At 43.1% G+C, this 23,371-nt stretch overlaps 2 protein-coding genes and 1 long non-coding RNA gene across 5 annotated transcripts in view; 1 reads left to right on the top strand and 2 right to left on the bottom strand.

Moving 5' to 3' along the window:
- ttll4 (tubulin tyrosine ligase-like family, member 4) overlaps positions 1-1,074 on the bottom strand; it is a 40,450-nt gene extending 39,376 nt beyond the window's left edge. The window contains exon 1 of one of the 2 annotated variants that reach the window (XM_062061510.1): positions 925-1,074. The gene's annotated coding sequence lies outside the window, so the exon portion shown is untranslated. The remainder of the gene's footprint in view (positions 1-924) is intronic. The other variant, XM_062061511.1, reaches the window with a different exon arrangement.
- On the top strand, positions 743-18,787 carry si:ch211-67e16.11 (uncharacterized). 2 transcript variants are annotated; one of them, XM_062061514.1, is made up of 9 exons: positions 743-864; positions 8,020-8,473; positions 10,327-10,605; positions 13,920-14,153; positions 14,248-14,418; positions 14,539-14,670; positions 14,746-14,912; positions 14,979-15,245; positions 17,083-18,787. In XM_062061514.1, the coding sequence occupies exons 2-9, from the start codon at positions 8,230-8,232 to the stop codon at positions 17,257-17,259; spliced, it is 1,671 nt and encodes a 556-aa protein (XP_061917498.1). In that variant the 5' UTR covers positions 743-864; positions 8,020-8,229; the 3' UTR covers positions 17,260-18,787. The 2 variants fall into 2 exon arrangements, with proteins under 2 accessions (XP_061917498.1, XP_061917497.1); XM_062061513.1 differs by lacking the exon at positions 743-864 and having other exon boundaries at positions 7,794-8,473.
- Positions 9,821-23,371, bottom strand: part of LOC133658955 (uncharacterized) — a 32,473-nt gene continuing 18,922 nt past the window's right edge. Inside the window, exons 2-4 of the long non-coding RNA XR_009827574.1 lie at positions 17,072-17,255; positions 14,393-14,485; positions 9,821-14,321 (exon numbers count right to left, since the gene is read on the bottom strand). This is a non-coding gene — a long non-coding RNA (uncharacterized LOC133658955). The remainder of the gene's footprint in view (positions 14,322-14,392; positions 14,486-17,071; positions 17,256-23,371) is intronic.

A 23,371-nucleotide genomic window follows, 5' to 3' on the forward strand; every position in this document is an offset into this window, starting at 1 on the left:
CTAGTGTTCCTAAAAATAGATATACCGGCCCTAGACCCATTTTTTTCTCAAAATTTGGCCCCTGAGTCAAAATAATTGCCCAGGCCTGCACGAGGGCCCCATATCGCCCAGAACCCAATCTGAAGTTATCTTTATTTGTAAGTAATCATGCCAGGATTTTACCAGTCCGGCCCGCTTGGGAATAGATGTTCCTCCATGTGGCCCCTGAGCTAAAATGAGTTTGACACCCCTGTTCTAAACTAACATGTCATTTTTGATGTCCGGCCCCTGGGACCTTGGGTTCTTCAAACTGCGGCCTTCTTCGTTATGTAGTTGAATAGCCCACCAACACACATCACTATTTGAGAAGCACTGCTCTAAAGTAACGTTTTTGGACGACCCACCTCTGGAGTTTAGTGATAAAACTCGGGTCATTTGGACTACATTTCGTTAACACAACGTTTCGAACACAAGTAGCTTTGCTGTTGTCCATAATGAGAAACTAACGAACACAACAGTGTACCCCTTATTAAACGCTAGAAGACCGTTCTATTGATTGGAAATGAAACGCAACCGAAATAAATACGTGGCGCAAACATAAGCCGCCATGTTGTTGTTGATGTCGTAAAAGTTCCAGTGACAGGTGACAAAGTTTTTAACGTGTAGGTGACGTCATCGTGTTAGCCTGCTCGGCTTCAGGCCGGTTACCTTACTTTTTGACTCTTCCAACACAACTAAAGTGAGAACTTTACATGGCGTCGGTCTGACAGGAATGATGTTTTATCGGACATTTGAGAACTCTTGTCAATAAGCTAGTTAGCGTTCCACTAGCTTCCATGCTCGTCTATTCGAGCAGCGTGACGCCATAGCAACCAGGACTCCCGCGTAAGAAAGACCTTTTTTTTTTATTTAAAAATAAACGTTGCTGAAATGTGGACGACTAACCTCCTCGGTTGCTCCGGATGAGAGGAGCGGCGCTGCTCCCGGGTTTCACTCCAACTTGTGTTTTTTCCGCGGAGCGACTCGCTCACATGGTGGCAAAGTATGGCCGTACGCCACCACAACAGAGTGACGCATCACCGCCGAAGATCGTCTGCTCGGTTATGCTACGCCTCACGTCTGGGCTAGAGTGCCCTCTAGTGGCTCCTGGGGTCATTGCAGCTTCAAACTGTTACGGTTTGCGTTCATTCCGAACAATGTAGTTGTAGTTTTTGTTTCTTTATCAAAACAAAAACAAAAAATACATGTCGTTGAAGAATTAGGTTAAAAATAAATACATACAATGCAGAATTGGAAATATATTGACTGATTTTTTTCCCCCGCGTACAGTAATAAGCACTAATTTGTTTCACATTTAAATTAAAATGATCTGATGAGGAATAGCCAAAAATGACCGAGTAGTTTAAAAAGCATGCATTAAATATAAATAATTTTTGTAATGACAGCAATAAATGTGACGGTTAACTTGTAGTTAAAAGTTTCACCGCGAGAGGGCTGTCGAGAGACAGCACCTCCATCACTTTATCTTCTGCTTGTCTCACTTCTCAATGTTTTCTGAATGATTTGCTTAATTTGCTAACACATTTGCCAATTTTCCTTTTCCTGTCACGTATTCATCACATTTTTACCAAACTCATAATCCTTTTTCCATATTTCTCTTTAGTCCAGCAGCTGTAGTCTGGACTCTAAAGCAGTAGAGCAGCATGTTGTCCACTATCCAATAACTGCACTTATCAGCACTTTTCCAGTATTTTACTTACATTAAGTACATTCAAGTACTGCAATAATATCGTAATAATAATAAAAAGGCGGTAATAATTGTGTACTTATACTGTATGTTCTTACTTAATGTCAAGCCATTTATCACCATATTTGTGTATTGTTCCACTCCTGAACATAACTTTTATCGTATCTTTAAAATTGTTTTAATTATATATATATATATATATATATATATATATATATATATATATATATATATATATATATATATATATATATATATATATATATATATTTTTTTTTTTTTTATTTTTATTTTTTTATTATTATTATTTTTATTTTTTTTATTAGACTTTTTTTAAATTTAAATACTTTTTTTTAATACATCGATATTTTGCATATAATAATTTGTATTTACATAATTATATGATTCAATTTAGAAATGTCGAAAAATTTGCTAATTAGAAAATATATATATTTCCAAATTTGCCTTGTCTTTTTTTATGTAAAGTAAAAGTACGCTGCACTGTAAAAAAAAAAAAAAAAATCTGGAAATTTTACGTTAAAACAGTAGCAGCTCATCCACCAGAATGTTACTGTCAATTTTACAATACAATTCTGGCGACTCCCAGATAGAAGTCGGGTGCTTTGTCAGCTGGCGTTCCGATATAGGCTGCAGTTCAATGATCGACTTTGTGGTGGTATCATCGGATGTGCGGACTCATGTTTTGGAGATTCGGGTGAAGAGAGGGCGTAGCTTTCAACCGATCACCGCCTGGTAGTGAGTTGGCTCCGATGGTGGGGGAGGTTGCCTTACAGACCTGGAAGGCCCAAACGTATAGTGAGGGTCTGCTGGGAACGTCTGGTAGAGTCTCCCATCAGAGAGAGTTTCAATGCCCACCTTCGGGAGAACTTCGAACATGTTAGGATGGAGGCGCTGGATATTGAGTCCGAGTGGACCATATGCCATGCCTCTATTGTTGAGGCAGCCGATCGAAGATGTGGCCGCAAGGTGGTCAGTGACTGCCGTGGCGGTATTCCCAGAACCCGCTGGTGGACACCAGGGGTAAGAGATGCTGTCAAGCTGAAGAAGGAGTCCTATCGGGTTCTTTTGGCTCATGGGACTCCGGAGGCAGCGGACAGGTACTGACAGGCCAAGCGGTGTGCGACTTTGGCGGTTGCAGAGGCAAAAACTCGGAAATTGGAGGAGTTTGGAGAAGCCATGGAGAATGACTTCCGGACGGCTTCAAAGCAATTCTGGACCACCATCCGCCACCTCTGAAGTGAGAAGCAGTGCACTGTCAACACCGTGTAAGGTGAGGACCGTGTGCTGCTGATGTCGACTGTGGATGTTGTGGATTGGTGGAAGGAATACTTCAAAGACCTCCTCAAACCCACCTATATGTCTTCCAATGAGGAAGCAGTGCTTGGGGAATCTGTAGTGGGCTTTCCTATTTCTGGGGCTGAGTGTTATGTATCAGAGAAGGGAAAGAGGCGACAACCAGGGAAGGACTGCGGTTTTCAAGGACTGGCCCCGGGGCACATGTTGTCCAGCCTGGAATATAGTCTGGTGAAGGCTCTCTCTAGATGATCCTCAAGGGCAGTAAACCGAACCTGATGTTCGCTAACAACGGAGCTAAGGATAGCTAGGTCGGAAGATATGGCTATCTGGGCCTGGAGCTTGCCGTTGTCGCCTGGTTCCGACATGTTGTTGGCCAGAACGTACTGTTATGTATCAGAGAAGGGAAGGAGGCGACAACCAGGGCAGGACTGCGGTTTTCAAGGTTTATTTTAAACCTTTGATGAATACGTGGCGTGTGTATGCTACTCAAAGTGAATGAGTGTTGACTATGTGTAATATTAATAATGTAAATGTTACCATGAGTTGTTGTCAGCAAATGTTGGTTGTATCTTTCGTCGTTATCCAAAGGGGAAAGGCGAAGAGGCAGTTTATGGACAGGCAAGAGGTCGTGGGCAAGAGCAAGGCAGCGTGGTCTGGTTCCGAGCAGGGAGGTCGTGGATCGGGGAGAGCAGTCAGGAATCCGGATGGGTATCGAGTGACAAGGCACGATCACGGAGGACAGGGGAGTCACTGTGGAAATACAAAAGGGCACGAACCAGGAGGAAAACACGGAGAGATAGAGCAACCACAAGGACGAGGAAATCACTGGGAAAAGGGAATGCCAGACGTGATGCTTACTGGAAGGTTAGCGACGTTCTGGCAAAGGTTCCTCGGGTCCGCTGGTCTTTATGCCGCTCCCCCTCGTCAAGTCCAGGTGCGTTGATTATTGATTGCTTGCAGGCTTGTTGCTGTGTGGGCGTGTTGTGCTCAGCACGAGCAGAGGCGTGTCTGAGCATGCTGCCAGCAGAGGGGTTAGCAGAGGTGCCTGCAGCTCCAGCTGCAGAGGAAACGTGGGTTCGACTCCGCGTCATGACACTGAGGTTGCCGAGGTAGTTAAGAAGCTCCTCGATCCGCCAGGAGTTCCTTAAGGCTCCGGGTGCTGTGGGTTGACAAAATTCTGCAGCATTGTGTGGACATCGGGGTCGGTGTCTCTGGACTGACATACTGTGGTTCCTCTATTTAAAAAGGGGAACTGGAGGGTGTGTTCTGTCTATCTTGGGATCACACTGTAGCCTTCTCGGTAAGGTCTATTCAGGTGTACTGGAGAGGAGGCTACGCCGGATAGTCGGACCTCGGATTCAGTATTGGCATACTGGGGTGGTGGTTCTTCCATTTAAAAAGGGGAACCGCAGGGTATGTTCCAACTCTCACGGGATCACACTCCTCAACCTTCCCGGTAACGTCTATTCAGGTGTACTGGAGAGGAGGCTAAGCCTTATGGTCGAAACTCGGATTCAGGAGGAGCAGTGTGGTTTTCGTCCTGGTCATGGAACTGTGGACCAACTCTACAGGTATACTCTCCGCAGGATCCTTGAGGGAGCATGGGAGTTTGCCCAACCAGTCTGCATGTGTTTTGTGGACTTGGAGAAGTGGCCGGAATGAGTTTCCTCTGTCGGGTGGCAGGGCTCTCTCCCTTGAAGATAGGGTGAGAAGCTCTGTCATTTGTGAGGAGCTCAAAGTAAAGCCGTTGCTCCTCCACATCGAGAGGAGCCAGATGAGGTGGTTCGAGCATCTGGTCATAATGTCCTCCGAGGTGTCTCTTTAAGAGACCACAGGGAAGACCCAGGACACGGGGGAGAGACTATGTCTCCCAGCTGGCCTGGGAACACCTCAGGATCCGCCTGGGAAGAGCTGGACAACGTGGCTGGGGAGAGGGAAGTCTGGGATTCTCTGCTGAGGCTGCTGCAACCCTGACTTCGGATAAGCGGAAGAAGATGGATGATGGATGGAATTCTGAGCTGACAGGTTTTTTTTTTACTGTAGAATCTACAGTCTTTTTTTTTTAAAGGTAATTATTTTAAATAGAAAAACAGTACCACTTTTATTTTTACAGTAAAATTCTGCCGACACAGCTGACGTTTATTTTGTTGTAAAATCGATGTTTTTTTGTTGTTTTGGTTTTTACAGTGCATTCCTCTAAATCAGGGGTCTCAAACTCAATTTACCAGGGGGCCACTGGATGCAGAAACTGGGTGAGGCTGGGCCGCAAGAAAATATTTCTTTAAAAAAATCTAACATGCACTTTTTAATGAATTCACCTTCTTTGAATGGCTTTCCCGCCCTAGCAACCATCTCACTCACCATGTAGCTAGCTTTGACTGCTGCATCGCTCTTTTCGCTTGCTTTCTTGACGAAATCTTGTTGCCTCAGTAGACTGGTTTATAAATTTGCAACCAGTTTCACTCTCTCATCTCCCTGCTATTTTGCATACTCCTCAGCATGTCTAGTTGTATAATGACGTTTCAAATTGTATTCCTTGTGCACCGCAACTTTCTCTGTATCAACTACAGAAAAGAGCTGTAAGGATTATTCATAAAGTAGATTACTTAGAACACACTAACATATTATTTATTAATTCGGGTTTATTGAAATTACAGGAGCTAGTAAAGTTACAGACATTATGTGTCATATTTAAGGCTAAAAGTAAAACATTACCAGCAAATTTACAAAAAATGTTTGTCATCACTTCTGAGAATGAAGAGCATAGAAGAAAAGGTAATTTCCAACATCAGTATTCAAGGACAACTTCAAAACAAATGGAGTGGAGGGGGGGGGGGGGGCTCGCCGTGGAGTTTACAGTTACGGTAGCACAATTAGCCCCGAACGGGCTAACATCACCACTAACGTGTTACACGTCTGATTCGCCCAGCGACTCTCTGTCGGAGTATCAGCGCTGGGGTCCAGTGCACCAGTTTTGTGTTGTCGCTCGGTCCTTCGGCGGAAATCTTTGCAAGCTACCGGACTGCTCATCTTCCCCACCCGGACTGTTTACAACGGGGGCGGGAGCGAACAGGCGGGCGAGCGAGGGAGGCGGGGAGGGAGGGAGGAAGAGCGTGTGCGGGTGTCGTGGAAAAGCGGCAAAATGTTTCTCTGCCTGCATCACGCAAGTGACGTCAATGCATACTTGCCAACCTTGAGACCTCCGAATTCAGGGGGGGGTTGAGGTGGGCGGGGTTAGGAGGAGGCTGGGTTGGGTTTAGCGGGGGGGGGTTTTTGTAGCCCGGAAGAGTTAGGGCTGCAAAGGATTCTGGGTATTTGTTTTGTTGTGTTTATGTTGTGTTTAGGTTGCGGATGTTCTCCCGAAATGTGTTTGTCATTCTTGTTTGGTGTGGGTTCACAGTGTGGCGCATATTTGTAACAGTGTTAAAGTTTTTGATATGACCACCCTCAGTGTGACATGTATGGCTGTTCTACAAGTATGTCTTGCAATCACTTGTGTGTGCCTGCAAAAGCCTCATACAACATGTGTCTGGGCTGGCACGCTTTGTATGGAGAAAAAGACTGCGTGATGACAGGTTCTAGAGGACACTAAAGGCAGTGCCATCACGGCACACCCTCGATATTGTCGAGAGCCTTATACCACACCGTGATTGGTAGATTCTTTCAGCTCCGTACACAACGCTGTCAAGCGCCATTCATTTAAAACTTGCGGGCCGCACTAACATTAAACTTTCATATTAAGGTGGGGGCCGCAAATTAACGTCTCGCGGGCCACAATTGGCCCGCGGGCCGCGTGTTTGAGACCCCTGCTCTAAATAGAACAACGGTACCACTTTTACGCTAACAGTAAAATTCTGGCAACTTAACTGCCAGGGTTTTTTTTGTTGCAAAATCTGTTGTTATTTTTGTTTTTTGAGTGCATCGTTGTAAACGGAAAATTTGGACCACTTTTATCTTATTTGGTCATTTCCCAACCAATATTCTACAACACAAATACAACATTGAAACAACATGCTTTTTGACAACGTTTAATCAATGTCAGGTTGTGATGTTGATTTGACCATTACATTTTGGTCAGTTCCCAACCAATAATCTACAACACAAATACAACGTTGAAAAAACATGCTATTTGACAATGTTTATTCAATGTCAAGTTGTTACGTTGATTTGACCATTGAAATGTTGGTCATTTCTCAACCAATATTCTACAACACAAATACAACATTGAAACAACATGCTTTTTGACAACGTTTAATCAAGGTTGTGACGTTAATTTGACTATTGAAATTTGGTCACATCCCAACCAATATTCTACAACACAAATACAACGATGAAACAACATGCTTTTTGACAACGCTTATTCAATGTCAGGTTCTGACGTTGATTTGACCATTGAAATGTTGTCCATTTCCCAACCAACAACGTGGATCAAACATCAATGGTATCTCACTTTACAAATACAACTCTTTTTGTACGATGTTTCAAAGTCAGTTTTAAAGGACATGTACGTATAATCAACGTCGTATCAATGTCCTGTGCCTGCTGGGTACCATCCACCAATCACCTCTTGTCTGTCCTTCCCTTTCCTCTCACCTTGTTCCCTCCTTGTTTCCTTCCTCCTTCCTCCTCTTATCTCCTCCCCTCTTTCTCGCCATGCACGTGTGAGAGAGAGAGAGAGAGAGAGAGAGAGAGAGAGAGAGAGAGAGAGAGAGAGAGAGAGAGAGAGAGAGAGAGAGAGAGGAAGAAAGAGAGAAAGAGACGGCTTTAAGAGCTGCTTTCTGGCAGCTGAGGGTCCACAGGACAACACTTGTCCTCCTCCTGGATGATTTTTCAGGAGGACAAATTTATGAATTAAAAGTCTTTTTTCTCTGCTGGGACGATTATGGCGGATCATTTTGTCTTCAGCGTCCAGAAAAAAGGAGGGATGAAGAGAAAAACAACTCCCTAAACTTGACATCTGGCTTTATTTTTCACAGCTACAGAAGACAAAAAAGTGACTTTTCCAGCGCAAAAAGATGCAACTGACCTTTGAATGAAGACAGGAATAACAAATGATGTAAAAATGAATAAAAGTGCGGAGGGATCATAAAAAGGAAAGAGAAAAAAGAAGGTGAAGGAAGATGACAGGAAGAGAAGAATAAAGAGCAGCACAAACGACAAGAAGAAGAAAATAAAGACTTGTGACCATGAAGCATCCCCTCACCATCACCATCACCATCACCATCATCATCCTCCACTGGGCTGCGGCGGGGAGCGTGACCAAGGTTCAGCTAGAGCGTTGGGTCCGCTCGGGCCTTCAGTCCCTGCAGTGGGAGCAGCTGGAGCGCTGCCTGCGCGTGTCCTCGCGCTCTCCGGCCGAGTGCAGGCGCCTCGCCCACCTGCCGCCCTCCGCCGTGGCCGTCTACGCCTCCGAGCCGCGCCGCGCCGCAGGTGAGAGGTCAAAGGTTGAGCCGGGCAGCATCCGTCCATTTTTATGAATATTGAATATTTGTCCAGACGGGGAAAACATGACCTGCATTGTCGTCGTTTTCATAACCGCTTGACAAAGGTTAATGATGCATCAATAGAAGTTCTATTAACTACTCCAATAAAACGTTTCATTGATCTTCTCCTAAAAAACAAAAAAGTCCTGAAATGGAGATTTATGTTTTGAATTGGACAGTAACAATTTAGGAATTAATTTGTGGAATATGAATTATGTTCTATCCTTCCTAATTGTGCACATTTTTTTATATCATCAAAACGGTACCAATATCCACGTGCATGAAACACTTTCTGTGTGCCTGGGACTCTGTTTGCACTCGCTAGACTGTTTGCGCTTGCAAGGACTCTGCACTCGCTAGACTCTGGGCGCCTGTAGACTCTGTTTGGGGCCTGTAGACTCTGTTTGCGCTTGCAAGGACTCTGTTTGCACTCGCTAGACTCTGTTTGAGCACGTGGGGACTCTGTTTGTGCTTGCATGGACTCTGTTTGCACTCGCTAGACTCTGTTTGGGCGCCTATAAACTGTTTGCACTCACACAGACTGTTTGCAATCGCTAGACTCTGTTTGCTCTTGCAAAGACTCTGTTTGCACTCGCTAGACTCTGTTTGGGCGCCTATAGACTGTTTGCGCTTGCAAAGACTATGTTTACATTCGCTAGACTCTGAGCACGTGCGTATGGATACTCTGTTTGCGCTTGCAATCACTCTGTTTGCACTCGCTAGACTCTGGTTGAGCACGTGCGGACTCTGTTTGTGCTTGCATGGACTCTGTTTGCACTCACTAGACTCTGTTTGGGCGCCTATAGACTGTTTGCACTCACACAGACTCTGTTTGCAATCGCTAGACTCTGTTTGCTCTTGCAAGGACTCTGTTTGCACTCGCTAGACTCTGTTTGGGCGCCTATAGACTGTTTGCGCTTGCAAGGACTATGTTTACAATCGCTAGACTCTGAGCACGTGCGGACTGGATACTCTGTTTGCGCTTGCAATCACTCTGTTTGCACTCGCTAGACTCTGTTTGAGCGTGTGCAGACTGCGCTTGCAAGGACTCTGTTTGCACTCATGCAGACTCTGTTTGGGCGCCTGTAGACCCTGTTTGCGCTTGCAAGGACTGTGTTTGCACTCGCTAGACTCTGTTTGAGCGCGTGCGGACTATGTTTCCACTCATACGGACTCTGTTTGCACTCAAGCAAACTATGTTTGAGCGTGTGCGGACTCTGTTTGCGCTTGCAAGGACTGTGTTTGCACTCGCTAGACTCTGTTTGCGCGCGTGCAGACTCTGTTTGGGCGCCTGTAGACTCTGTTTGCACTTGCAAGGACTGTTTGCACTCGCTAGACTCTGTTTGCGCTAACGCAGTGCACAGAGTCCGAGCTCAAACAGAGTATGCGCAAATGCTCAGAGTCTTAGTAAGCACAGTGCACAGAGTGTGTTTTAGGCGTGCCATTGTTTTGACACCAAAGTTTTGCAGGCACTCGACTGTGCGTAGAACACAGTTTTACCGCGACCATGTTCACATTGTGGATGTTAGCAGTATTTGACAGTACAGACAGTTACTGTGTTTTTAATACGTATCAATATTCAAGCTTCTGAACATGTTTCAAATGTTTGAACCAACAATTTCAAATTCCTCATTATTTACTGTTGATTTCAATCCGTTCCTTCCTACAATATATCATCTCATAGAAAGTTCACAGACTTGACAGAATGTTGCATCCCATGGAAGATGTGGACGTCTTCATCCATGCAACAAATACTGGAACTAAGCAGGATTGTTTTTTGGTATCTCCATAATCCTCCAGGAGCCTCCGACAAAGTGCTCGCCATCCTCCCGGACTCGTCCCCCTCCAGCGTGCTTCCGGGCTCCAAGTTTCGGGCTGCTTTGAGCGCGGGTCCAAGGGCAAACGGGAGGGAGAGTCGCCACAGGTACCAGTCGCCTTACCAGTCCTCTGTGGCCCACGATGCAGTGCTGGTGCTGGACCCCAGCCCAGGGGAGAACTTTGGACACCCGGTGGGCCTCTTCTACGTGGACCTGAATGTGACCAAGAAGAGATGCTCCCATCTGGATGGTATTTACTTGGGTGAGTGCATGGGACCTTCTGTGTCTTAGAGCCATCTATCGCTCCTCGCTCTTGGTACCAAAACTCTGTTCCATTACGGTAAACGGTAGTAATCAGACTGAAAAAAGAAGTGTGCTACTATACGTGTGCTCACTATTTGTGTTACATGAATTATGAGCATCAACATGACAACACAAGCAAGACATTTCTCTGCACATGCTTTGTATTGTTGCAGCGTTTGTTGCAATAATCATGACAATTACAATTACCGTTGAGTACATGGAGAGTTGAGTACCCATTTAAGTTTCCTTGTTAAAATTGGCGGGATATAGTCCCTGAAACACTTTGGAAAGTTAGCGCACTCTCGCCATCCACGTAAAGGTTGCAAAAAAAACGCTTTGAAATGTAAACAATACCCGTTCCTACTCTAAAGTGGGGCATTTGTTGTTCATAACTGTTGCAACATTATTAAAAATAATCATCAGAAGGAACTTTTAGGTGGTGCAGGTTTACAAAAGATGCAGCAATTGGTTAGTAAATAGTTGGCAATAGTCTTTGACTTACCAAGCTTTAGTAGTTGTGATAGTAGCGTTCCTTTCTTGAAAGGTCGCCGAGCCTGCTAGTGTGTTTTATTTAGTGTGTGCGAGTACAAAGTTCTGTCCTTAACTGAAGCAGAAGAGACAGTGAAGGTTGGCCGTTTTTGAAAGCCCCCCTTTTAAAGCTTGTTGTGTTATGCAAGACAGAGTCCTTGCTGGGTAGGAAGAGTGTCTACACTTCTGATGCCAGCCGTATCACAACATTCGTTTTTTGTAACGATTGTGTTAGCTTCAACTCTGTTAAAATGAACTTACTTCTGAGATTACTCCTGTTTGTCTATACCACATGTTCTCCCTCAGTTAGTCAGGTTTGAGACTTCATTTGGAACAAAAAGACTCACAGGTTACGTAAACAATCTTTACAGAGACCCAAATTAACACTATCAAACTTTAGATTGTATTACTGGGTCACCAACATTAGGATTCTAAAATATCGGCTGCAATATGAAGAACTTGATCCCCCTTTGTTATGGCTGGTTATGGAGGCTAACTTAACTAAACCAGTATCTCTTAGGGCTTTGGTTCACCCTCACATCCAATCTTCTACTTCCGCTTTTACAAAAAATCCAATCGTTAAAACCTCGTTCAGAATTTGGGTTCAGTTTAAGCTCTATTTTGGTTTACAGACTATTTCTAGTCTTGCACCCATCACTGCTAATCATTCTTTCCCTCCCTCTCTTGTTGATAATGCCTCTTTAAGATAGTCGAGTCTGGGGATCAACAACATTAAAGATTTATACTTTGACAAAACTTTTGCTTCTTTCCAGCAACTTAGTGATACATTTTCACTTCCTAATCAACACTGTTTTTAGATACCTATAGATATCTACAGATCCGCAATTTTGTTTGTAATACTTTTCCCAGGTTTCCAAACTTACCGACGGACAGTTTTTAGATGCTTTTTCTGACACCACTTCCGACTTTAAAAGGATCAATAACTTGTATTTACAATCAAATCTTTTATTGACACCCTGAATCTGTACAATCAGATCAATCAATGAAGTCACTTTAGGAGGGTGACTTAGGAGTGACTTTATCTGAGGACATCTGGACAGAGATTTTAAGTAGAGTTCATAAGTCTTCTATTTGTGCTAGAATCTTGTGGCGTTCATTACTTTGTAAGCTAGAAAACTCATTGTGTTAAATTGGAAGGCAACACCGCTGCCTTGCCAGACCCTCCTTAAATTGGAGAAAACTAGGCTGACATTAAACGGTGGTTCTGTGAAGTTTCAGGAAGTATGGGGTAGTTTCCTAAAATACGTAAATTAGACTGATCTCAAATGTTTTAACCCCGATTGAAAAGTTTTTGAAAGGTAGAAAATTGATGAGCCCTTTGTCTTCTTTTGTGTATTGCTCCACCGTGTTAGGGACATTCAGGAGTGCAGTTGTCTGTACTTATTTGACCGTGGCATGTTTTTTTTGTAGTTTGTTATTTTTATTTAATTTTACATACCATTTTTGTGGGTTACTTGTTTGGGGTAGAAAAAAGACATGTGTTTGATTGTATTTCTGGACTGTATGTGTCAAAAATCCAATAAACAAAAGTTTAAAAAAAAGAAAAGATTATACTAGCTATATTAATATAACTACGTGTTTTTAACGTGGTTGTAACTCATTAGATTGTGCCGGTAAACCCAATGAAGAGATCTGTAAGTGCCAATAAGTTGGTGCAAGTCAAAAGTGGCTGATGGCTTCACAGCATACCAAACCCTTGCCTTTTGCTGGTTGAAAACAACACATCAGAGTGGATAAAAGGCCAAGAGGGAGAGCGAACAAAGTGCTGTAGAGCATAAACAGTCTAGGGGGACAGGAAGTGGATGTAGGATCCCCACAAATCCGGTAAAAGAAACAGCGGTAAAGTGCAAATTGCTGACCCTCTGCTGTGAAAAGGGTTGCAACCAGATGTTGAGGTGAATTTGGGCCTGTGTCTCACGAACACACACCAGTCAATTATTCATACATACACAGACACAGACACACACACACACGCACACAGCAGTGGCCCCCTGCTGGGTTCTGAGGATGAATTTGGGCTGTCCTATTTTTAAGCCTGGTTGTCTTTAAAGCTACTTTAATCTTAGGAAGAAAGACAAATAAATAAATGGTACCAAGTCTTTTCCACCTTTTGTAAGTCCAGGTGAACACATTTCCTGGTCTTGAGCACACTTTAAATATGTCTTGCTGGATCCGTAGCTGTTGTATGAGATGATAAGCAATGTTGTGGTTCCAATAGCTGACTTGACCTGTTGTTGTTTACAATGACCATTTGGCTGAGTGCTGTTCAGTCTGAGATATAGTCTTGCTTTCAAACCTAATATCTATGCTAGGAATAGCTATATCACCCGCAATGACCATGGAGAAAGATCCAAGGGATACACAGATTGAAAGGATCTATTGTTGACCCAAGTTGGAGGTATACCAAAAAAGGAATTTCCAGGTATGTCCAAGTATCATTTGTGTGTTGAATTGTAACTTCTCCAATCAGTTTGTTTTCCAGTATGAGTCCATAAGGCAGTGGAACCATGTCATGTTGGGTATTATCTCTGCATAAGAATCAACTGGTCCTAAAAATCTTTGCCCTTATTACTGTAAATTATGGATGTGGAGCTTCACTGGAGATAGGTATAACTGGGAGTGAGCCAATGAAATTGCCAAATCCTGCATCATCTTAACAGGAAAGCCAACTGTTCAAAGATTATTTAACAGCCATGGCCAAAAACTCTCTTTTTTTGTCTTCAGGAGAGGAGTGTTTAACTCACGCTTTGAAAGGTCGCTGTCAGAACCAGCTGAAGCGCCGCCAGGCCAGGCCCGATAGTCTTGTCAGCCGCCACGGGCGCGGTTGGATAGTGGGCGGAAGTCCACAGGGAAGTATCATTAGCAGCTTGTTCAGCGGAATACTCTGTGAGGTCCATTTCCTACCGCTGGTAGTCGGAGTCAGAGACAGCAACCAGACCCAGAGGCTCAGATGTGTTGGTGAGTTTGGACACTGCTGACCCTGATGTCGTGTGTTACAGTAGGGAATAGAAATAGTTCCTTATAAGATATTTTGTACCCTTTCTTTCAACAGATCATGCAGAATTTGCCAGGTGTCCTCAGCCGGTGCCCATGGGTTCCCCAAGTCTTCCCATCTCCAGCTGTGAGCTGAACAAAAACACCAGACGCTGTCACCAGCAGCCACTCGCCACCCACCTCTCCTGCCGTCTCTACCAGACCTGCGATCATGCTGTCCTCATCTCTGGTAAGATGTTCTTTGGTGACCCAAACCTATCAAGTTAATCTGAAGGCCTTAGCTTCCATCAGAGTACCTGCTGGCATTGGAAGCACAATACTTAATTAACATTGTGCTGGTACACTTCAGGTGGATGGAGGCAACAGATTACTTTTCAGCGACATGTGCAGAATCTTCATAGCTTCTACAGAATGCTTCGCATCAACGGTTTCCACAAAGACAACATCAAGACCTTCTTTGCCAGCAGTGGTCACATTCCAGGTAAGACTTCCATCTCATAGGGTTTCTATAAATGATAGCATATGTAACTTCTTTATATATATTCTCTCATTGCAGATGAGCTGGAGGGCGCCTATTCGGCCACGGAGAAAGCGGTGATCCGTAACCACGTCTCGTACGTCTGCAGGAAACAGCACTGCGCCGACACGCTGGTGCTCTACCTGAACTCGCCCACACGCAGTGACGGCACCATGCTCCTGTGGGATGGCAACCTTAACGGCATCGTAAGAGAGACAGCCAGATACTGTAGATGGTCCGGTTGAGGTATTTTCATCGGCTTCTCCTTCCAGGCGGATCTAAAGGAGCGCTACTCGGTCAATGAGCTGTTGGCTGATCTGGCTGGTTGCCGGGCAACCCGTGTTTTGTTGTTCATGGATCAGAGCTACAGCGGCGTTCTGTCCAAAAGGCTGAAAGGATCCCAGAAACATTTTAACGTATTTCTGATTCAGAGCCAGAAAGGGCCGAATCAGAACTACCAGGCGATGAGTCCAGGCTGGGAAGACAGCAGCTGGGCCCACGTAGGTCCGGCAACCTGCCTGTTAGACCACCTGGAGAAGGTATTTAATCGCACTGATTGTCTGAGTAATGAGTGCTCAAATTTGGTCGAGAGAATTAATGGTTTGACTTTTTTCGTCCCACACTTTCAGATTTTATCATATTGACCTTTTCATACAAGAATATCATGGCAGAAAAGTAATTATCAGCATCTTACGCGTGGTACTTCACACACCCACTGGAAGTCACATCTTTACTGTCCACTGACAACCATGTGTATCAGTAAGGGTCTTAGCTTAAAGGCCTACTGAAACCCACTACTACCGACCACGCAGTCTGATAGTTTATATATCAATGATGAAATCTTAACATTGCAACACATGCCAATACGGCCGGGTTAACTTATAAAGTGCAATTTTAAATTTCCCGCTAAACTTCCGGTTGAAAACGCCTTTGGATGATGACGTATGCGCGTGACGTAGCCAGTGAAACAGGAGTATCGGTAGCCCATTGAAGCCAATACAAAATAGCTCTGTTTTCATTTCATAATTCCACAGTATTCTGGACATCTGTGTTGGTGAATCTTTTGCAATTTGTTTAATGAACAATGGAGACTGCAAAGAAGAAAGTTGTAGGTGGGATCGGTGTATTAGCGGCTGGCTGTAGCAACACAACAAGGAGGACTTACTTGGATAGCAGACGCGCTAGTCGATGCTAGCCGCCAACCGCATCTGTGATCGGGTGAAGTCCTTCGTTGCTCCGTCGATCGCTGGAACGCAGGTGAGCACGGGTGTTGATGAGCAGATGAGGGCTGGCTGGCGTAGGTGGAGCGCTAATGTTTTTATCATAGCTCTGTGAGGTCCGGTTGCTAAGTTGCTAAGTTATCTTCAGCGTCGTTAGCAACAGCATTGTTAAGTTTTGCCAGGCTGAGAATTATTAACCGTGTAGTTACATGTACATGGTTTAATAGTATTGTTGATCTTCTGTCTATCCTTCCAGTCAGGGATTTATTTATTTTGTTTCTATCTGCATTTGAGCCAGATGATATCACGTTAGCTCAGTAGCTAAAGAGCTTCGCCGATGTATTGTCGTGGATATAAAAGTCACTGTGAATGTCCATTTCGCGTTCTCGACTCTCATTTTCAAGAGGATATAGTATCCGAGGTGGTTTAAAATACAAATCCGTGATCCACAATAGAAAAAGGAGAGAGTGTGGAATCCAATGAGCCAGCTTGTACCTAAGTTACGGTCAGAGCGAAAAAAGATATGTCTTTCACTGCATTCTAGTCTGTCACTCTAACGTTCCTCATCCACAAATCTTTCATCCTTGCTCAAATTAATGGGGTAATCGTCGCTTTCTTGGTCCGAATCGCTCTAGCTGCATTGAAAACAATAGGAAAATATGAGGAGGCGAACAACTGACTACGTCACGCTACTTCCGGTAGGGGCAAGGCTTTTTTTTATCAGAGACCAAAAGTTGCGAACTTTATCGTCGTTGTTCTATACTAAATCCTTTCAGCAAAAATATGGCAATATCGCGAAATGATCAAGTATGACACATAGAATGGATCTGCTATCCCCGTTTAAATTAAAAAAATTCATTTCAGTAGGCCTTTAAATTAGTGGAGTTGTGGTCTGAAGGAGGTGCACATTTTTTAAAGGACAGTTTTGGAGGCAAGTGAAGTTACTAGTTAGCGTGAGTAAACATGATTTCACTGGTTGTTCAGTAACACTAGTTACATATGTTTAGCAAGAAAACATGGCTGATTATGTTAACAAGCATCACACAGAGATATGTGGTTCTCATCGGACAGCAATAAATATTCAACATTAGCTTCTCTCATCATTCAAACTTAATTTTGAAGGGGATTCCATTCTGAACAACAACCTGATTTGCAGAGCACTGGTGCGTCCCAATTGTTGGACCCTTGGGCCGGCCTTCTCAACGTCACCCTGGCTGGAGCACCCTGCAACGCCACACCGCCGCTAACGGCCAGCGAGATGCGGCGGGAATACCAGGGATGCCAGAACTTGCCAACTGCACTCTGGCACAGGAAGTACCGCAGGATCAACTAAAAAAAAAACAGGAAGAGAGCCCGTGAAAGACTGACCTGAGAGAGAGTGGGAAACGACTCCCAAGGCACATTAAATACATGTTAGCGTTCATCACATGCATGTGTAGACGGACAGTAGATGCAATGTGTGTGTTTGGTGTGTGCGCGTCTTTTTTGCCCTAACACTGAACTTGTACTGCAACCATGGTGATGACAGCTTATCCCAGAGGTGTGTCTTGAACTTGAACGCCATTTGTGTAGATATGTGTATGCGTGTGTGGTGGTTCAGTGAGAGTACAGCCACTCTGGTAAGTGTGTGTCTTCAACAGTTCACAACCGCTCTTATTTTTGTCCATGATCTCGTTTTTCCTGCACGTTTGTTTTGTTCTCCACTTGTTTCGGTGCCCATATGTTTAACATTGTACAAAAACTTAGGACAAGGTTGTTTGAGCACTGAAATCTATAACAATCCACTATTAAGGGCTTGTTTTGATCTATCTTTTTTCCTCAAAGATCCACAGCGAGACAACAAAAAAAGATCTGGTTTTGCAATCTTCGGCATACCAGCAGAATGATATTATAAAAAGTGATGGAAGTGTCTTTAAGCGTCCTAAATAGAGGAGGCAGGTGCAGGGACGCCAAAGTCATGGAAGAAGAAGAAGCTGAGATTGGACTTCAATGATCATGATTAAGATATGAAGCACTGAGACTGCCCTCACTGCTACACCGGCTGGCCATGGCTTTTTAATAAGGCCACATCTCCTGAGTGTATGTGTGTGTGTGCATGCTGAAGCACTTGAAACATGAACACACACTCTGGTATGAACTCATCGCTAACAACTTCAAGTCTACCTTTGATTGCTTTTGTCTTGTACATGCCATTCCTTGTCATTTGTTTTGACCGGGCTACGGCAACAACGCCCCTATTGTGACCACCCCCAGGGGAACGCACCCACCAGACACATGTAATAGGAGCTAGAACTGAAGAAGCCTGTCGGATGAACCAACGAAACAAGAAGAGTCCAATTGCCTCCACTAAACCTTTGCTCGTTACCCTGACCTTGGTGACTGAGAATCTGCACGGACCTGTGAACAACTATATTGTACAACACAGCAGCAACACAACCAATGTTGTAATAGTAGAAATGTGCTAACTGCTGAGTAAGAAGCATTAGCACTGAAAAGCTCAGCAAGTGTAAGGCGGATGACTTTTTCCACCAACACATTTTAAAGCGCATGCAGAGCAGAGCAGTCTTCATACTTCAATTGCAGTTGCAGGTAATTAAAGGTCAATCTCGAGGTTGCCCACAACCACAACAGTAAATACCATTGCGTATGAAGCCATGAGACCCCAGCAGGTATATAGCGACCGCGGCTAACTGAATAGATGTTAATTGGAGCGTTTACAGAAACCCTTGTGTTGAAAATGTTGTTGTGTGCGTTTATTCACAGTCTGTGTACAGATGATGAAACCACAACTAAACCCAAGTGTTTCTAGGAGCATGCAGTACAATATATCACGGAATGTACTCAATAAAGAGCTTTTAGAAACGTTCAGAAACTGTCTTGATTTTTTTCATCACCATGGCCAAAATTTTGTTGAATTTGCAGCCAACATACGAGTAATTGGACGTGAACAGTCAAAGGGACTGAACTGTGCAGCTTGATGTGCGAGCGGGTATCAAACACGACATACTTTGTGTGACCCTTGTGTCTCGAAGGGTTTTAGTTATTTGTCTGGCTTTTATTCCTCACAAGACACCGTTCACACAGAAATGCTCCATCTGTCTCTGTCTAAGCTACCCTCGGGCGGCTCATATAGTTTTACTCCAAACGCTAACCTTTGACACCGGCACTCACGACCCATCAAGATGTTTTTACCAAAACAAGGCAGGTCACGCAACCAGCTCCGCAAATAACGCTGTTTGACACTCCGGTACCCAAGCAAAGATATAATTAAGGCAGCAGCAGATTTTTTTGGTTTTTCTTATGTCAGCAAACCCAACTCAAGAAAACAGACACATGGATGTATTATGTTTGAATTAACGACAAAATAAAAGCAGTGTTGAATTGTTCATCATTTAGTTTGATCCCAAACTAAATTCTTGTAAAATTCCAAATTTTCCTAAGCATATACACTACCGTTCAAAAGTTTGGGGTCACATTGAAATGTCCTTATTTTTGAAGGAAAAGCACTGTACTTTTCAATGAAGATAACTTTAAACTAGTCTTAACTTTAAAGGAATACACTCTATACATTGCTAATGTGGTAAATGACTATTCTAGCTGCAAATGTCTGGTTTTTGGTGCAATATCTACATAGGTGTATAGAGGCCCATTTCCAGCAACTATCACTCCAGTGTTCTAATGGTACAATGTGTTTGCTCATTGGCTCAGAAGGCTGATTGATGATTAGAAAACCCTTGTGCAATCATGTTCACACATCTGAAAACAGTTTAGCTCGTTACAGAAGCTACAAAACTGACCTTCCTTTGAGCAGATTGAGTTTCTGGAGCATCACATTTGTGGGGTCAATTAAACGCTCAAAATAGCCAGAAAAAGAGAACTTTCATCTGAAACTCGACAGTCTATTCTTGTTTTTAGAAATGAAGGCTTTTCCACAAAATTGTTTGGGTGACCCCAAACATTTGAACGGTAGTGTAAGTTAGACACTTTATGGCAGTTTTGAGCCACAACCCTCTGGTAGGACAGGGTTGTGGTGTGGTCATTATATTCATCTAACGCTATGTATTGTGTTTGTGTAAAGAGCATTCACATATAATATTCGACACCAAAATCAATCAATTTTAACTTCTTCCTATTTCGTCTCTTTTTGTCCGCCTTCTTCTCCCCAGGTTTTCATCCGATCCAAACCGTTTCAGTATCAAAATTGATATCCAAAAAGTATCCAAATTTTCCAGGATTTTTTTTCCTTTAAAAAATAAAAAGGCCAATTTTCAAACTTGCACCGGCATTTCTCACCCGATTCCAACCGTTCGACAATCTACTTATTCCACTCACCCTAGCCTAGGCATTCAAGGCACAATGTTTTCCAGGTCTAAAAATACCCGTTTTTTGCGGAATTACAAGGAACTTTCTCTTATTAAAAATTAATGGGCAATATACAAACTTCTTTATATCCCACATTTCTCATCCGATTCCAACAACCACACACTCCACTCAGCCTAGACATTCAAGCCAACAAGTATTGCAGTTCACAAAATTCACAGATTACCAGTAATTACTTCCCATTAATAATGAATGGGCAATATACAAACCTCTCAATATCCCACATTTCTCATGAGATTCAAACTGTTCCACCATTCTCACTCTCAACTCATGGACATTCAAACCAACAAGATCCTGGTTCTGAAAATTCCCTGATTACCCAGAATTACTGAGACATTCAAAGCAAAATGTTTCCCAGTTCCCAAAATACCCGGTTTTCACAGAATTACAAGGAACTTTCTCCTATTAAAAATGAATGGGCAATATACAAACCTCTTTATATCCCACATTTCTCATCCAATTCCAGCACCCACACACTCCACTCACCCTGGACTTTCAAGACAACAAGTATTGCAGTTCAAAAATGTCACAGATTACCAGCAATTACTAGGAATTTTTAAATGAATGGGCAATATACAAACCTCTCAAAATACCACATTTGTCATCCGATTCAAACAGTTCCACCATTCACACACTCCACTCATCATGGACATTCAAATCAACGAGATCCCGGTCCTGAAAATTTCCTGATTACCCAGAATTAATTAGACATTCAAAGCAAAATGTTTCCCAGTTCCGAAAATACCCGGTTTTCGCGGAATTACTAGGAACTTTCTCCTATTAAAAATGAATGGGCAATATACAAACCTCTTCATATCCCACATTTCTCATCCGATTCCAGCACCCAAACATTCCACTCACCCTGGACATTCAAGCCAACAAGTATCGCAGTTCACAAAATTCATAGATTACCAGTAATTACCAGGAATTTTTTCCCATTTGAAATGAATAGGCAATATACAAACCTCTCAAGAGCCAACATTTCTCATGCAATTCACTCTCAATTCATCATGGACATTCAAACCAACAAGTTCCCGGTTCCGAATTACCAGGAATTGTTCCCCTTTTGAAAATGAATTGCCAATATTCAAACTTCAACATACCCCACATTTCTCAATGGATTTGAACGGTTCTAAAGTCAAAATGCTCCTTGCTAGCATGCTAACATTTTTTTTAGCTAATTTTCCAGACGTACACATTAGAGTCACATATAACTTGGTACTTGACACGAGCTAGCTGTTAGCACGATAGCATGCTTATGTAGGCACTAAGAGTTAGCTCTAACCCTAACACTTGAAACATACCCCAAAAGACTTGACATATCTCCAAAAGACCTTAACTATACCACAAAAGACTTTAAACATACCCTAAAAGACTTGAAATATATCCTAAAGAAAACTCGAAACATACCCCAAAATACTTTAAATATACCCTAAAAGACTTGAAATATATCCTAAAAGACTTGAAATATACCCCCAAATTCTTGAAAAAATACACCAAAATAATTGAAATATCTCCAAAAGACTTGAATTATACCCCAGAAGACTTAAAACATACCCAAAAAGACTTGAAATATATCCTAAAAAACTTTAAACATACCCTAAAAGACTTTAAACATACCCCAAAAGACTTAATACATACACCAAAATACTTGAACTATACCCCAAAACACTTATAACATACCCTAAAAGACTTGAAATATATCCTAAAAAACTTGAAACATACCCGAAAATACTTGAATCATACCCTAAAAGACTTGAAATATACCCCAAAAGTCTTGAAAAATACACCAACAAACTGGAAACATACCCCAAAATACTTGATAGATACCCTAACAGACTTGTAATATATCCTAAAAGACTTGAAATATACCCCAAACGACATTAAACCTAACCCAAAACACTTGAATCATACTCGAAAGACTTGAAACATACCCCAAAAGAATTGAAACTTACCCAAAAAGTATTTAGACATACCTCAAAACACTTCAAATATACCTCAAAAGTCTTGAAACATACCCCAAAACACTTGACATACCTCTAAAAGACTTTAACTATACCCCAAAAGACTTGAAACATACCCTAAAAGACTTGAAATATATCCTAAAAACCTTTAAACATACCCCAAAGGACTTGAAACATACCCTAAAAGACTTGAAATATATCCTAAAAGACTAGAGGTTTACCCCAAAAATTCCTGAAAAAATACTCCAAAAGACTTGAAATATCAATCAATCAATCAATCAATGTTTATTTATATAGCCCTAAATCACAAGTGTCTCAAAGGGCTGTACAAGCCACAACGACATCCTCGGTACAGAGCCCACATACGGGCAAGGAAAAACTCACCCCAGTGGGACGTCGGTGAATGACTATGAGAAACCTTGGAGAGGACCGCATATGTGGGTAACCCCCCCCCTCTAGGGGAGACCGAAAGCAACGGATGTCGAGTGGGTCTGACATAACATTGTGAAAGTCCAGTCCACAGTGGATCCAACACATCAGCGGGAGTCCAGTCCACAGCGGGGCCAACAGGAAACCATCCCGAGCGGAGACGGGTCAGCAGCGCAGAGATGTCCCCAACCGATGCACAGGCTAGTGGTCCACCCAAGGTCCCGACTCTGGACAGCCAGCACTTCATCCATGGCCACCGGACCTATGCAACTCCCCCTCGCAAGGGACAGGGGAGAAGAGGAGAGAAGAAAAGAAACGGCAGATCAACTGGTCTAAAAAAGGGGGGGTCTATTTAAAGGCTAGATTATACAAATGAGTTTTAAGATGGGACTTAAATGCTTCTACTGAGGTAGCATCTCTAACTGTTACCGGGAGGGCATTCCAGAGTACTGGAGCCCGAATAGAAAACGCTCTATAGCCCGCAGACTTTTTTTTGGCTCTGGGAATCACTAATAAGCCGGAGTTCTTTGAACGCAGATATCTTGTCGGGACATATGGTACAATACAATCGGCGAGATAGGCTGGAGCTAAACCGTGTAATATTTTATACGTAAGTAGTAAAACCTTAAAGTCGCATCTTAAGTGCACAGGAAGCCAGTGCAAGTGAGCCAG

Source organism: Entelurus aequoreus, linkage group LG10, assembly GCF_033978785.1.
Source record: "Entelurus aequoreus isolate RoL-2023_Sb linkage group LG10, RoL_Eaeq_v1.1, whole genome shotgun sequence".
NCBI lineage: Eukaryota > Metazoa > Chordata > Actinopteri > Syngnathiformes > Syngnathidae > Entelurus > Entelurus aequoreus.

Bases quoted from the DNA above. Each gene is read 5' to 3' on its own strand.
- si:ch211-67e16.11 (XM_062061514.1), top strand. From the start codon at position 8,230: ATGAAGCATCCCCTCACCATCACCATCACCATCACCATCATCATCCTC. The intron at 14,154-14,247 runs GTGAGTTTGGAC...TTCTTTCAACAG, and splicing joins CCAGAGGCTCAGATGTGTTG to ATCATGCAGAATTTGCCAGG. The intron at 14,419-14,538 runs GTAAGATGTTCT...GGTACACTTCAG, and splicing joins TCATGCTGTCCTCATCTCTG to GTGGATGGAGGCAACAGATT.